Source organism: Tenrec ecaudatus, chromosome 11 (genome assembly GCF_050624435.1).
Source record: "Tenrec ecaudatus isolate mTenEca1 chromosome 11, mTenEca1.hap1, whole genome shotgun sequence".
NCBI lineage: Eukaryota > Metazoa > Chordata > Mammalia > Afrosoricida > Tenrecidae > Tenrec > Tenrec ecaudatus.
Window position 1 is genome coordinate 86,858,848 of NC_134540.1, and position 14,115 is coordinate 86,872,962.

At 42.9% G+C, this 14,115-nt stretch overlaps 1 protein-coding gene across 1 annotated transcript in view; it reads right to left on the reverse strand.

The window, feature by feature from the left end:
* Positions 1 to 11,553, reverse strand: part of PROZ (protein Z, vitamin K dependent plasma glycoprotein) — a 35,243-nt gene extending 23,690 nt beyond the window's left edge. The window contains exons 1-2 of the mRNA XM_075562589.1: positions 11,484 to 11,553; positions 6,438 to 6,601 (exon numbers count right to left, since the gene is read on the reverse strand). Coding sequence (XP_075418704.1) covers positions 6,438 to 6,601; positions 11,484 to 11,553 — 234 coding nt within the window. The remainder of the gene's footprint in view (positions 1 to 6,437; positions 6,602 to 11,483) is intronic.
* Positions 11,554 to 14,115: the final 2,562 nt, after the last annotated feature.

The following is a 14,115-nucleotide window of genomic DNA, read 5'->3' on the forward strand; positions in this document are numbered from 1 at the left end:
GGTTGATGCCTTCAGCGCAGCTTGAACTTCTTTCTTCGGTACCATTGGTTCTGGATCCTACACAATCTCTTTTTGGTGCAGTGACTATGTATTCTTTCTATCTTTCTTTTGATGCTTCCTTCATAGTTCAATTTTTAGCTCACAGATTCTCTCAATATTGCAAATTGAGGCTTAAAGTTTTTCTTCTGTTCGAGATACATTGTGTTCTCCTTTTTGTTTTCTAACTCTAGATCTTTTTATTAGAATACTTTGTCTTCTTGAGCTGCCTTTTGAAATGACCTGCGCAGCTCATTCACGCCATATTTCTTCCATTTGCCTTAGCTACTCTACAACTAAGAGCAAGTTTCAGAGTCTTGCTGATATCCACTTTGATATTTCCTTTTTTTCTATGTATTTTAATAGTCTTTTGCTTCATGAATGATATTCTTGATGTCCTCCCACAGCTCATCATGTCTTCAGTCATTAGTGTTCAATGTATCAAGTCTGTTCTTGAGGTGTTCTCAAAATTCAGGTGGCGCTCATGGACTTCTTTTAATTTTCTTAAGCTTTAATCTGAACTTATATGTGATGGCCTTACATCTTTTAAAAAAAATCATTTTGTTGGGGGCTCGGTCTTACATCTTACAACTTACAATTGATGGTCTGTACTGAAGTCAGTCCCTGACCTGCTTTTAGCTGCTGATATTGAGCTATTCTTCCCATAGATGTAGCGCATCTTATTTCTGTGTATTTCAACTGGAGAAGTCCATGTGTATAGTCGCCTTTTCTGTTGTAGGTATTTGCAGTGAAGACGTCGTTGGTCTTGCAAAATTTGGTCATGCAATCTTCAGCTTCATTTCTTTCACCAAGGTCATGTCTTCCAACTACTGTTCCTTATTCTTAATTTCCAATTTTCACATTTCAATTGCCATCTTGGTTGTATGCTTGATTACATTCTGATGGAATACATGTTAGGACTCTTCAACTTCTGTAACACTAGTTTTAGTGATTAGTGCATAAATTTGAAAATTAATTGTTTTGACTAGATTTCCTTGTATGCAGCTAGATATTATTCTGTTATAGACAACATAGTACTTCAAGATAGTTCTAGAAATGTTCTTTTTGACGAGGAAGGGGACACATGCCTACCGATTAAATCATCCCCAGATTGTAAACCATATCATTTTCTAATTTAAAATCAGTCCATTTCAGCTCACTAATGATTATGATATCAATGTTTATGTGATCCGCTTCAGTTTTGACAACTTCCAATTTTCCTATAATCATATTTTATACATTCCAAATTCCAATTATTAATAGATAATTACAGCTGCTTCTTTCTTAATTTGAGTAGTGCCCTATTATCAAATTAAGATCCTGAAGGATTTACTCCATCCATAGCATGTTAGACTCTACTTTGAAAAGGCAGCTCTTCCTCAGTCGTATTTTGAGAACCTTTCCGACCCAGGGGCTCATCTTCTGGCACTATAGCTGACAATATTCTGCTGACATTCACGAGGTTTTCAGTATCTGACAATGTTCTGCTGCTATTCATAAAGTTTTCAGTGGACAGCCTATTCCTTTTTTCATAGTCTGTTCATAGACTGGAAGCTCTGCTAAAACCTTTTCATTTTTGGGTGACCCTGCTGGTATTTGAAATACTTGGGACATAGCTTTCAGAATCACAGCAACAAGCAAGTCACCATAGTGTGACAAGCTGATAGATAAGTGGTGGGTGCATGATCACCTATGTTTTATTGGCTACACAAAGGCTTTTGACTGTGTGGACCATAGCAAATTATATATAACATTAGATGAATAATAATTCCATAACAACCAATTGTACTCACTTGCACCTGGACATAGACCAAAAAGTAGTCATTTGAGTAGACAAATTTCAATTGTGTGGTTTCAAATTGGAAAATATGCTAGTGTTGCCTCCTTTCATCATATTTACTCAATCTCTATGCTGTGAAAATAATCTGCGCAACTGGAATAACTGAAGAAGATTGTGGCATCTAGATCAGAGAAAGACTCATTAACAATCAGTGATATGCAGATGACACATCCTTGCTGTGGAACGTGAACAGGACTTGAAGGGATGAAGATCCACTACAGCCTTCAGTAAGGATAACATTTCAACATAAAGAAAACCAATTGTGCTAGTTACATAATCAGTTGCCAGTTTGAGACTTAAGAGTGAAGAGGTGGAGTCTAGCCTGTCAATCAGATCGCAGCTTGATGACCTCATTTGGAGGTGCTAAGGAGATAGTTCACTGCAGGTGGGACACTCGCTCACTCCCTGTGAGATATTACTGATGACGAGCCTGATGGGAGCTTCGCTGATGCAGCCAGTGTCCTGGGAGCTGGAGAAGCAAGCACTGAGATGTTTCAACTGCCACTGGATCCACAAGACTTCCCACCCACTGGCCTGTGATCTTCCTGCATTTGGTGTCATTACATGTGTTGCATGAGTCTGAAGAGAAATTTATAGATTGGTATTGGATATATGGGCTAAGATCAGATTTCTGGACTTGATTTGGACTGGGCTGGGATGTTGTTTCAATATTCAATTGCTCTTGTATATAAAGCTTATTATTTTTTTCCTTTTCCATTAAAAATCATTTTATTGGGGGCTCGTACAACTCTTATCACAATCCATACATTTGTCCATTGTGTCAAGCACATTTGTACATATTTTGCCATCATCATTTTCAAAGCTTTTTCTTTCTACTTCAGTCCTTGGTATCAGCTCCTCATTTCCACCCCTCCCCCTTCCTCCCTCACGAACCCATGATAATTTATAAATTATTATTATTTTTTCATTTCTTACGCTGTCTGATATCTCCCTTTACCCCCTTGTCTGTTGTCCATCCCCCTGGGAGGGGGTTATAGATAGGTCACTGTGATCGGTGGATCCCCCTTTCTCCCCCCACCTTACCCTTACCCTCCTGATATGACTACTCTCAATATTGGTCCCAAGGTGTTTATCTGTCCTGCATTCCCTGTGTTTCTATCTCTTATCTGTACCCACGTACATGCTCTGGTCTAGTCAAATTTATAAGGCAGAATTAGGGCCATTATAGTGGAGGGAGGGAGGAAGCATTAAAGAACCAGAAGAAAGCTGTATGTTTCATTGGTGCTATACTGAAGCCTGACTGGCCCATCTTCTCCCCACGACCCTTATGGAAGGGGATGTCCAATTGCTTAACAGATTGGCGTTAGGTCTCCACTCCACATCCTCACCCTACCCCCTCATTCACATTATGATTTTTTTGCTCTGGGTCTTTGATACCTGATACCTGATTCCATCGACACCTCATGATCACACAGGCTGATGTACTTGTTCCATGTGGGCTTTGTTGCTTCTCAGTTAGATGGCCGCTTGTTTACCTTCAACCCTTAAAGACCCCAGATGCCATATCTTTTGATAGTCGGGCACAATCAGTTTTCTTCACATTTGCTTATGCACCCACTTTGTCTTCAGCGATCGTGGTGGGAAGGTGAGCATCTCCAAGTGCTGGATTATTAGAACAAAGTGTTCTTGTGTTGAGGGAGTACTTGAGTAGAGGCCCCCTGTCTATCTGTAAAGCTTATTCTTATACACATAAGAATCTCCCTGGATTTGTTTCTCTAGTTTACCTAACTAACACTATCCTTAAAACTCGACCAATAAGCAATAGATACACGAATGATACACGAAAAAGATACTGCAGTTGTCAAGGGTCTAATTTTACTACTTGGGTCTCCATTTAAGGCCCATGGAAGCAGCAGTCAAGAAAGCAAACAATGTAAGGTGTGCTGCCTCATGCCATGGTATTTTCAATGACCTCATATGCATGTGGGAACTTGGCAATAAAAAAAGAAGATTGTGGAAAAACTGAACACATTTGAATCATGGTTTTGGAGAAGAATACTGCAAGTACCATGGACTACTAGAGTTGGAAAAGGTGTTGACTTCACCGATTTTATCTTAAGTAGGTCTCCAGGTGAAGAAAATATTGGCAAAATAAGACGAAACTATAAGGGCTGTGCAGTCTGTGCACGTCACGTGCCGCTGGGAGAGATTTGAAGGTTGTACAGAGGTGAGTGTAGCATCAGTAGGTAGGACAGGACCTTAGGGACTTAAGACTTTCCTTTTAGAGTAGAATATTTTTCTTTCAAAATTAGCCCATATGGGTCTATCCCCCAGGGACTTTGGCAGAATACACTGCTTTAGTAACTCATCGTTGTTGCTGCAAAAGAGTGGGATGAGGTGGAGTCTGAAAAGAAGTATCAGAATCAAAACTGCCAGAAATCTTGGCATGCTTCTCTGGTCAACTTTATCTATACCAGTCTGGAAAAGCTGCTAGAAAAAAAAATGGACCTGTTGTGGGGAGGAGAGGAGCCAGTCAGGGTTCAGTGTAGCAACGATGAAACACACAACTTTCCTCTAGTTCTTAAATGTTTCCTTCCCCCCACTATCATGATCCCAAATCTGGCTAGACTAGAGGATGTACACAAGTACAGATAGGAACTGGAAACATAGGGAATCCCAGACAGATGATCCCTTCAGGACCAGTGATGTAAGTGGCAATATCTGGAGGGTGAAAGGAAGGTGGGGTAGAAAGGGGAAACCGATTACAAGGATCTACATGTAACCTCCACCCTGGGGGATGGACAACAGAAAAGTGGGCGGAGGGAGACTTCAGACAGTGTAAGATATGACAAAATAATCATAATTTATAAATTATCAAGGGTTTATGAGGGAGAGGAGAATAGGGAGGGAGGGGAAAATGAGGAGCTGATATCCAGGGCTCAAGTAGAAAGCAAATGTTTTGAGAATGATTAGGGCAAGAAATGTACAAATGTGCTTGACATACAATGGATGTATGTATGGATTGTGATAAGAGTTGTACGAGCCCCCAATAAAATGGTTTTAAAAAGAAAAAAACTAAGGTGAGATTGACTCAGCCAAGGTAATTCCAATCACCTCTTTCGCACTGCAAGACTTGACAATGAATAAAACAGAACAAAGCAAAAAATAAAAATAAATAAAAGACCATCTGCCCTGAAGAGATATCTGAAAGCCAGTGCTGGGCTCACATCATGATCCAGAATAGCTCCTTGAACCCAGGAGGGAATAAAACCTGCTGCCCTTGAGTTAATCTGACTCCTAACAGCCTCATATGAACAGAGTCCAATTGCTCCATCGGGCAGTCTTGACTGTTGCTAGTCAAACGTCAGCCTTTTTAGTCTCACTAAATGAAATCAACTCAGATTGGTGTGGATAAAGTTCATCAGAGAAGCGTTCAAGTTCTTGGCCGGTTTTGACTCTGATACTTTTTCCCACACTCAATCTCATTTTAGGGACCTTAGAATAAGAATAAGCTAATGTTAAATTTCCATCCTACCCATACTGTGTGAATGCTACCCTCCTGCCTCCCAGGGAACGAGCAAAAATGATGGCAAGATCCTGGATTCACAACATAGAATAGGAGGCAGATCTGGTAAAGCTCCCAAAAGAAAATTTCTGGAAAACAAACAAGGGATAAAATTTAATTTCTAAAAATTGATAGCAGTACCTGCCTGACCTCCAGATCAACATATGCAAATGTAACAGAATTTCTCCAAGCAAGACAGAACTGATTTGTTCCTTTTTGGGATAGGGGTGGCCTTTGGGGAATTACTGAACATATTAAGGCAATTTTTCACTTGCAGATGACTAGATATTTAATGATTAAAAACAAAACCAATAACCGACAACCATATGATTATTCACTGTTTCCACTTTCTATAAAAATATGTGATGTGCATGTAAAAGATTCACATCACTTTTAATCATTGAAATAGCAACCTTAAATATGAATGTGAACTTTTTAAAGTGTTCCACCACACCTTGACTGTCAGTTTGTCAGACTGTAGTGTCTGTGTGTTGCTTGGTTGTTGGAAGCTATACCTACAGGGCAGTCTGTCCTAGCAGTGACAAGCTGATTGATGGGTGTGATAGGAAAGTCTAATCATTATGTGCTTAATTAGCTTAATATGAAGCAACAATTAAAGAGTACCAGACTGAATTAGCATATCAGTTAATAGCTGTGTGTTTAGGGTATTATTTAATTTAACCCTAAATCCCAGTTTCCTTTGTAACTAGGATTATGTCAGTCTCATAAAAGACCCACTGACATGAGTTTTATGACTAATAGCCTGCATAGGGTTTTTGAGGCTGTAAATTTTTTTTGGGAGCAGCCAGCCTCAGCTTTCTCTCAAGGATACATTTGTAGATTTGAACCCTTAACCTTCTTATGGTTAGCAGCCCAGCACCTAACCCCAAACACCTCCACGACTCCTTTGTCAACCTCATAGCCTAAGCAAAGAGGTTAGTTATTGTAGCTTAATCGCTTTGAGATATTATATCTTCTAAGGCGGCAGAAGCTTAAATAATTAAAAGAGAGTTTATGGGGGTAGAGAATACATACAGTTACTATGTTGTTTTCAAATACTTCTCTTGCTTCTTCATAAACACAAATTTCTTCATAGCATTCTTTTTCCAAATTTCCCTCAAATATCTCTTCCAAAAAATAGGAGCCAGCACGCTTCCATCTTACCAGAACTTCATTTGCTTTTGAGGCAGTAAGAAATACTAGAATAAGATAAGAATGTAGATGGTATCAGAATTAAAAGACTTACCCAAGTCTTGAGATAGCTGCTTTCCAAAATATTCTGGAATACAACGAAGTGCTGTAACTGCCTGTTTTCTGTCTTTGGCCCATTTCCCCTGCTCCCACGAGACTCAAAGCTCCATTGGACAAGGTCAAGTCTTATGTCCACTACTGTTTGTTTATGGCCAGTCCTAGTGTCTGACACATGGAAGCTCTGCAGTTAGCTTTTGTTGAATAATGAGCAACCCTTTTGAATTATGTGAAGCGGCCGGATAAAGTTATGTTTGATGCATTAAGAATATCAGGCTCAGAGAGTGTTTAGTTATCTACTGCTACTATAGCAACAACAACAAAACACCACAAGTAAGTGGCTTTAAAGACAGAACTTCATTTCTCAAAGTTCAGCATGCTGTTGCTATTGTGTCCCTTCCAATCAGAGAGACCCAATGTGGCTGAGTAAAATTGTCCCATAGGGTTTCCTAGACTAGAGTTGTTATGGGAACAGATCTCTAGGTGTTTCTCCAGCTGAGCCACTGGGTCAGTTCCGAACCAGCAACATCTTGGTTAGCAACTGAATGCTTAGTGGTTGCCTGAACAGAGCTTGTTGTCATAGAGCTAGAGCACCTAATCTTTTTTTTTTTTCGATCAAATGATCTTTTATTTATTTTTTATTAAAAGATCATTTTATTGGGGCCTCTTATAACTCTTATTACAATCCATACATCGATTGTATCAGGCATATTTGTACATATGTTGCCATCATTCTTTTCTAGACATTTTCTTTCTATTGAGCCCTTGCTATCCTCTTTTTCCCCCTTCCCCACCCTCGTGACCTCTTGATAGATTATAAATTATTCTTATTTTCATATCTCACACTGACCGCTATCTTCCTTTCCCCATGGTTTCTGTTGTTCTTCCCCCTGGGTGTGTGTGGTTATGTGTTGACCATTGGGATTGATTGCCCCTTCCTCTCCTCCCCTCCCCTCTTTCCCTTACCCTTCTGGTATTGCTATTCCTATTCCCATTTCTGGATTCAGTGTGTCGTGAGCACTTATTTTTTATCTATACCTGTGTACATGCTCTGGTCTAGTCCAAAGTGAGAAGCAGAACTGGGGTCATGATAGTGGGGGATGAGGAAGCCTCAAGGAAGCAGAGGAATTTTGTGTGTTTCATCAGTGCTTTACTGCACCCTGGACGACTCATCCCTTCCCTGTGACCCCTCTGTATGGGGGATGTTCCATTGTCTACGGATAGGCTTTGGGTCTCTTCTCCGACCCCCTTTGTTCTCAACAATGTTTTTGTTTGTTTGTTTGATATGGGTCTTCTGATGCCTGTTACCCGGTCCCGATGACACTTCATGATCATACCAGCTGGTGTGCTTCTTCCGTGTGGGCTTCTTGCTTTTCTGCTGGATGTCCCTTGTTTACCTTCAAGTCTTTAAGATTCCACCAGGGGTCCTCAAACTATGGCTTGCGGTCCACATGCAGCCCATCGAGGATATTTATCTAGGCCGCTGGATGTTTTTGCCCCTTTTGTTACTTCAAAATAAGATATGTGCAGTGTGTATAGGAATTTGTTCAGAGTTTTTTTTAAAAACTATAATTCGGCCCTCCAATGGGTCTGAGGGACAGTGAACTGGTCCCATGTTTAAAAAGTTTGAGGACCCCTGCTCCCGATGCTATATCTTTTAATAGCCGAGCACCATCTGCTTTCTTCACCACATTTGCACCCATTTTGTCTTCAATGATTGTGCTGGGTGGGTGAGCATCAAGAATGTCAGTTTGTTAGAACAAAGTGTTCTTGTATTGAGGGAGAGTATGAGCAGAGGTCTGAAGTCCATCCACTACCTCAGTGTATTGCCATGTAAATATATGTACATAGGCCAATACCTCTATTTTTATGGATTAATGTATTCACATATGTACATACCTCTGCTTATACCTCTATCCATAGCTTTGCTTCCTAGATCTTCCCTTTGTTTCCTTTAACTTCCTCCTGCCCATGCCCCACCATCACATTCCTCCTAACTGCCTCTTAATACTTCCTCTCAAGCTAGATTGCTGTTTCGAGCACCTGCTTTTCAGTTGGGCTTGGGGCATATACTCCCTTAGGGTTAAGTGTGTTCATGAGACTGAGCACTGGACAATGAGATCCACCAGGTTAGCAATTCAAAGTCACCTAGTGGCTCCATGAAAGAAAGGTGTGCTGAGCTGCTCTTGTAAAGATTACAGCTTAGAAAAACCCCTGGGGTAGCTGTACTCAGGCACACGGGGTTGCTATGAGTCAGAATCAACTTGACAGCAAACAACAAAAATAACAGCAATCTTAATTGAGATAACATGTGAAGGGTTTGGATTGTTTTTCCCCTAAAGTTTTTAACCAGAAAAAATATTCTACTTATTGTATTTATTTTACAGAAAATGGATTAGCAGGAGTTAAGAGTAGAAACATGGAAACCAATTAGGAGACCAACTACCCAGGATATTACTCTCAACTAAAATTGTGACATGTGTCCCATCTGTAGCTCTAAATTTTCAAGTAGTCACATAAAAAAAACACACAAAATGTTTTTTAAAAACCCAGGCAAATTAATTTGAATATATGGCTTAACCCAATAAATCAAAAATACTATTTCAGCATGTAATCAATATTAAAATATTAATAAACACCCCATATGATTAAAGATATAAAATTTTAATTTAAAGTAGTTATAAAAAATAATAAATACTCTTATTTTTGTTTTGAATCTTTGAAATCCAATGCATAATTTAAACTTGTTAAAACCTCAGTTTGGATTGGTCAAATTTCAAGTTCTCAGGAGTCACATGTGGCCAGGGGCTACCACATTGAATAACTCAGGTGTAGGACAGGTAGATACGGTGGCTGAGACTCAGGTGGTAGCAATGGAGATGGGGAGAAAAGAACTGACAGGAGGTGATGACTGATTGGATGGAGAGGGCGAAAGGGAGGTTCTAATGAAGAGGCCCTGGTATCTGGGTGAGCAATGGGTTGGCAGTGCTGGCACTGACAAGGCTGAAGTTGGAAAGGAGAATTCATGAGTCCTGGGTTACGGATGTAAAGGAATGCAGTGCTACATAGGGAATAACTGGGAGTCCACATAGATTTCAAGGCCTAGGGATCAGGATAGCTCAGTTTCTATACTGACGCTATTTATAATATTTACTTTTGGGATAAAACATGATGTAGAAACTTAAAAATAATTCAACAGAGGTCGTACTTTCCTCACAAAGGGAAAGTCAAATCACTTGATTCCCTGAAAACCAAACTCGCTGCCATCGAGTAGATCCCAACGCAGTGACCAGAAAGGACAGAGTAGAAGCTTCCCGGGGCAGTTCTGAATAGAGAGCCTCAGCTTGCTCCCATGGAATGGCTGGTGGTTTTGAACTATTGACCTTGCAGTTAGCAGCCCAATGGATAACCCACTGCGTCCCCAGGGCACCTTTAATTCACTGAAATAGCCATTCAAACCATTTTCATATCTTACATACTTTCACTTCCAAATTTTCAAAGTTGGTCGTATAAAATGCCACTATTTCTCAGATTCCTACCTTCCTCTCCATCCCCTCCTCCCGCCTCAGGCATCTTTACCTATTAGGTTTTCATGTCTTAAAGCAGAAGTGTGAAAAAGAACCTTTATCACCAGTGTCTCTGTTTGAGTTATGAGCCTAGTAATGCTAAATGCTCACTGAGTCTTGTCGGGCAAAGTGATGGACAAGCCACAAAAAACCTCTCTCCTGTCACTAAGGGAGCCAACAGACGGCCCCTCACCCCCAACTCGTTGCCATTTGAGTCAATGCTGATTCACAGCGACCCCCTGTGGGCGTCTGAGACCGTAACTGTATACAGGAGTAGAAAGTCTTTCTCCCGCAGAGGTACAGCCGACCCTGAGGATCGCAGACCAAAGCGTAACCACTATGCCACGAGGGCCTGGAAAATTGGACTCCCAGGTGGTTTGATTTGCGGCCTTCAAGGAAGACTGTGGACACCATTGCTGCGAGGAGGGCGGCTGGCAGGCCGCTCAGCGCTGCGCCCCCTTCTGGTTCTCAGCAGCAGGCCTCACGCCGAGGCCACGCCCCCTGAGGCTGCTCTCAGCCAATGGCTGTGCGCGGCAGGGGTCGGCGCGCCACGTTATTTCTGCCTGACGCAGACGTCCCGCCGCCAGCCCTCTCTGCGGAGTTCGCCTGAGCTGCCGTTGCGGAAACTTCCTCAGAGCTACAGAGTCTGAGGTGCTTCCGGCCCGCCCGCCCGCCCGCCTTCCTCCCCCTCGCCTTCCTCCCCCTCGCCTTTCCGTGTGCTCGCGACGCGCCCGCTGCCTCCTCGTACCCCCTCTCCCTCGTCCTTTCACAAGCACGTTCCCCACCCAGCTCTGGTGGCCACCGCATCCGGGCAACTACTTTGGGGAGTGCCTTTTTAAAAAAAAATTTTTTTTTAAGTGTTCGGAAAACTACATAGTCATCCTCAACCTGTTTGCTCCCGAATGATAAAGTGGCCAAAAGAGAGCTCTCTCGTGAGGGAGAATTACTATCTAATGGCTGGTCCCTGGGAGCTCCCCATGCTCCGCCCAAGCCCTATTTTCCAAATCTGCTTGTGGTCGACTTCCAAGGGGCCTGATAACCAACACGCACCGAAACACCAGCCCCTGTTAAGTCCACTCTGACTCATGGCAACCCTGTGCGCGCTGGCCTGTGTGCCACAGAGTTTTCAATAGCTGCCTTTGGGAAAGCGGATTGCCAGGCCTTTACTCCATGACACCTTTGGGTGGACTTGAATATCCAAGTTTTTGCTTAGCAGTGGATTCACCCCACCCAGGGACTTTTCATTCCAAAGGGCCCAGACACCTACCTGACTGCTCCGTCTGATGGAGTAAGAGGACAAGGAAAAGACCTCGGAGCCCCAGAAAACCGCCTGCCATTCTAATGCAGCGAGCGAGCCAGTCCCCTGCCCACAGCAGGACTGTCCCGCAAGGTCTGCAAACACAGCCTGTCAAAGTTCAAAGGTAAGCTCCCTGGAGAGGCACATCTGCAGGGGGAGTAGTCTACATTTCCCCACACCCAAAGAATGGTTCCTTAAAAATGAGCTAACCCTGAAGTGTCCATGGAATCAATTCAGTAGACTGGGGCCAAAAAAGGAACTCACAGGAAACAAAATCTGCCCCTCAGTCATTTTACTGGATAAAGCCCATGTCCTAAACCTGTGTTGCATTCCCGTGTTTTCTGATTAAGATGAAGGAGAGGAGAGAAAGGGCAGAGAAATAAGTCAAGGCCCAGGGGGCCTTGGTGAGACACTGGGAGGAGAAAGAAGTGGGTAGAATACTTGGAAATGAAGACAAAAGTGAACAGTGGCTGAGGTAACTTCAGAAAATACAGCCCCAGAATCAGGCCGGGCGAGAAGATTCATTCACACATGCAGTCCTTCCTTTAACGAAGGAGCATCAACTATGTGCTGGCAGTATTCTGGGTGTAGGGCATATAGTTACATGAAACAGGTTCTAGGGTAGAAAAGGTAAAGGAATATCAAATTGTGTTACCATGAAAATTAGAGTAGCGAATGGCCTGTAAAGGGATGGAGTGCTATTTTAGATAAGGAGGCTCTGTACTGAGGGCAGAAACCTGAATGTACGGAGAGGGCAATCCTTTTCTGAGGGACCCTGAGCAGGCGGAGGCACCGGAATCGCAGAGACTGAGGAAGCGCTCTGGTTAAAGAACAGCAAGGTCAGTGCAGCAGATGGGGAGTCCACCAGGAGGCAGTGGAAGCACATGAGGTCAGAGAGAACCAGGGTTTAGACCTTGGAGGTTGGTGCCTGTGTGTGTAGTGGGGGTGGGGATGGGTGGGGGTGGGGTGGGGGTTTCAGTACATTTTTCTATCAATATTTTCAGCTTTGCGCACCAAAAAGACAACCATGTAGCGCTGCCATTATAATTCTAAAACAACCATAGGAAATAGTAACTGAAAGGGCTTGGATGTGTTCCAGTAAAAGTTTATTTACAAAAAGCAGACCATCTGGGATTTGGCTCGTGGACTGTAGTTCGCTGACCCCAGATATAGGTCCTTGAGACTTTCGGAAGAATTCTGTATTTTATTTCAAGGTGTGGTGAGAAGCTGTTGGAGAGGTTTAAGCAGGAGAGTGATTCTACATGAATCCCTGTGATTACTCTGTGGAAAACAGGCTATTCTAGAACCCAGCATGGATGCTGAGAAAACAGTGAGACAGTATTGTCTAGTCCAGGTAAGAGGTGATTGTGGTGGCTGTGGCATTATGAGGAGTGGTTATATTCAGGTACCTTGTGCATATCAAACAAATATGTATGTGATAAATTGGGTGTGTGAGCAAAGAATGCCTGCAAGCTTACTGGAGCAAACAACTCAGTGAAGAGCAGTCCATCTCCTGACATGGGCCAGCTCACAGAAGAGACAGAGGTAGTCAGTGTTCCAGAACTGGTGATTGTGAGAGTCTTGCTAGATGTATACGTGGAAATGCTGGAGTTGTGAGTTTGGCTGGGTTGTCTAGAGAAACAAAACCAGTGACACTCACATATGTAGAAGAAAGAACTTTATATATCAAGAAGCAGTTTTATACCAAGAAGGCATCCCAGCCCAGTCCAACTCAAGTCCATGGGTCTGATGCTAGCTGGGGTCTTCTTCACATTCATGTACCTGTAGGCTGATGACACAAAAAAGCTAAAATGGAAGCAGGGAGATCATAGGCCAGTGGGTGTGGTCTCATGAATCCAAGGTGGGTGGGAACATGGCAGAGTACCTACCCAGATTGGCTCCCCCAGGGTCAGTGGTCCACATGGGGTCACCTCTGGAGGCAGACACAGAAGCCCAGCAAGCAGGGAAGGTGAAGGGCAACAGGAGAAAGACGTTCTCACTGTTTCTTATGAAAAGGCCACACCCCCACGGAGGTATCACCAGGCTGATGACAGGCTGCATCCCGCCCCTATCTCCACACAGGTACCAGACAAGCTGGCAGATCTGTAACTCTGAGATTAACGGCACATAGAGATTGGGGTTGACGACATATAATTATTGCATTATCGACATACAAATTGTCCACTCCATGGACCTGGCATTGTTAGCTCTATGAGGGGTTGAGGAAATAGCATAGGGACAACATATGGTGTCTTCCAGCTACAATAGGGAGAAGGAGGCCTTTACCCTCCAATATTTTCTATACCATCCAGACCTCCCATACCCCTGTATTTATCTGCTGGGTTCAATAATTGATTGCAATGGTCACACAGAACTCACAGACAATACAATGATGGACTTTATTAGGTTACCCAGTGGTAGGGATACAGTTCTTTTATCTTCAGCATCTCTTCCTAGCCATACTGGCAGACACAGCCCTCTTTGGTTCTTGGTTTCTCAGTCCCATGGTCCCTTGGCCTCTGCCTTGTTCTGTGGGCTTGGAAGTCTGTCACGCTGCCTCAAGGGCTTGGTACTACAGTCTTTGGTATGTTTGCTGCCTCTT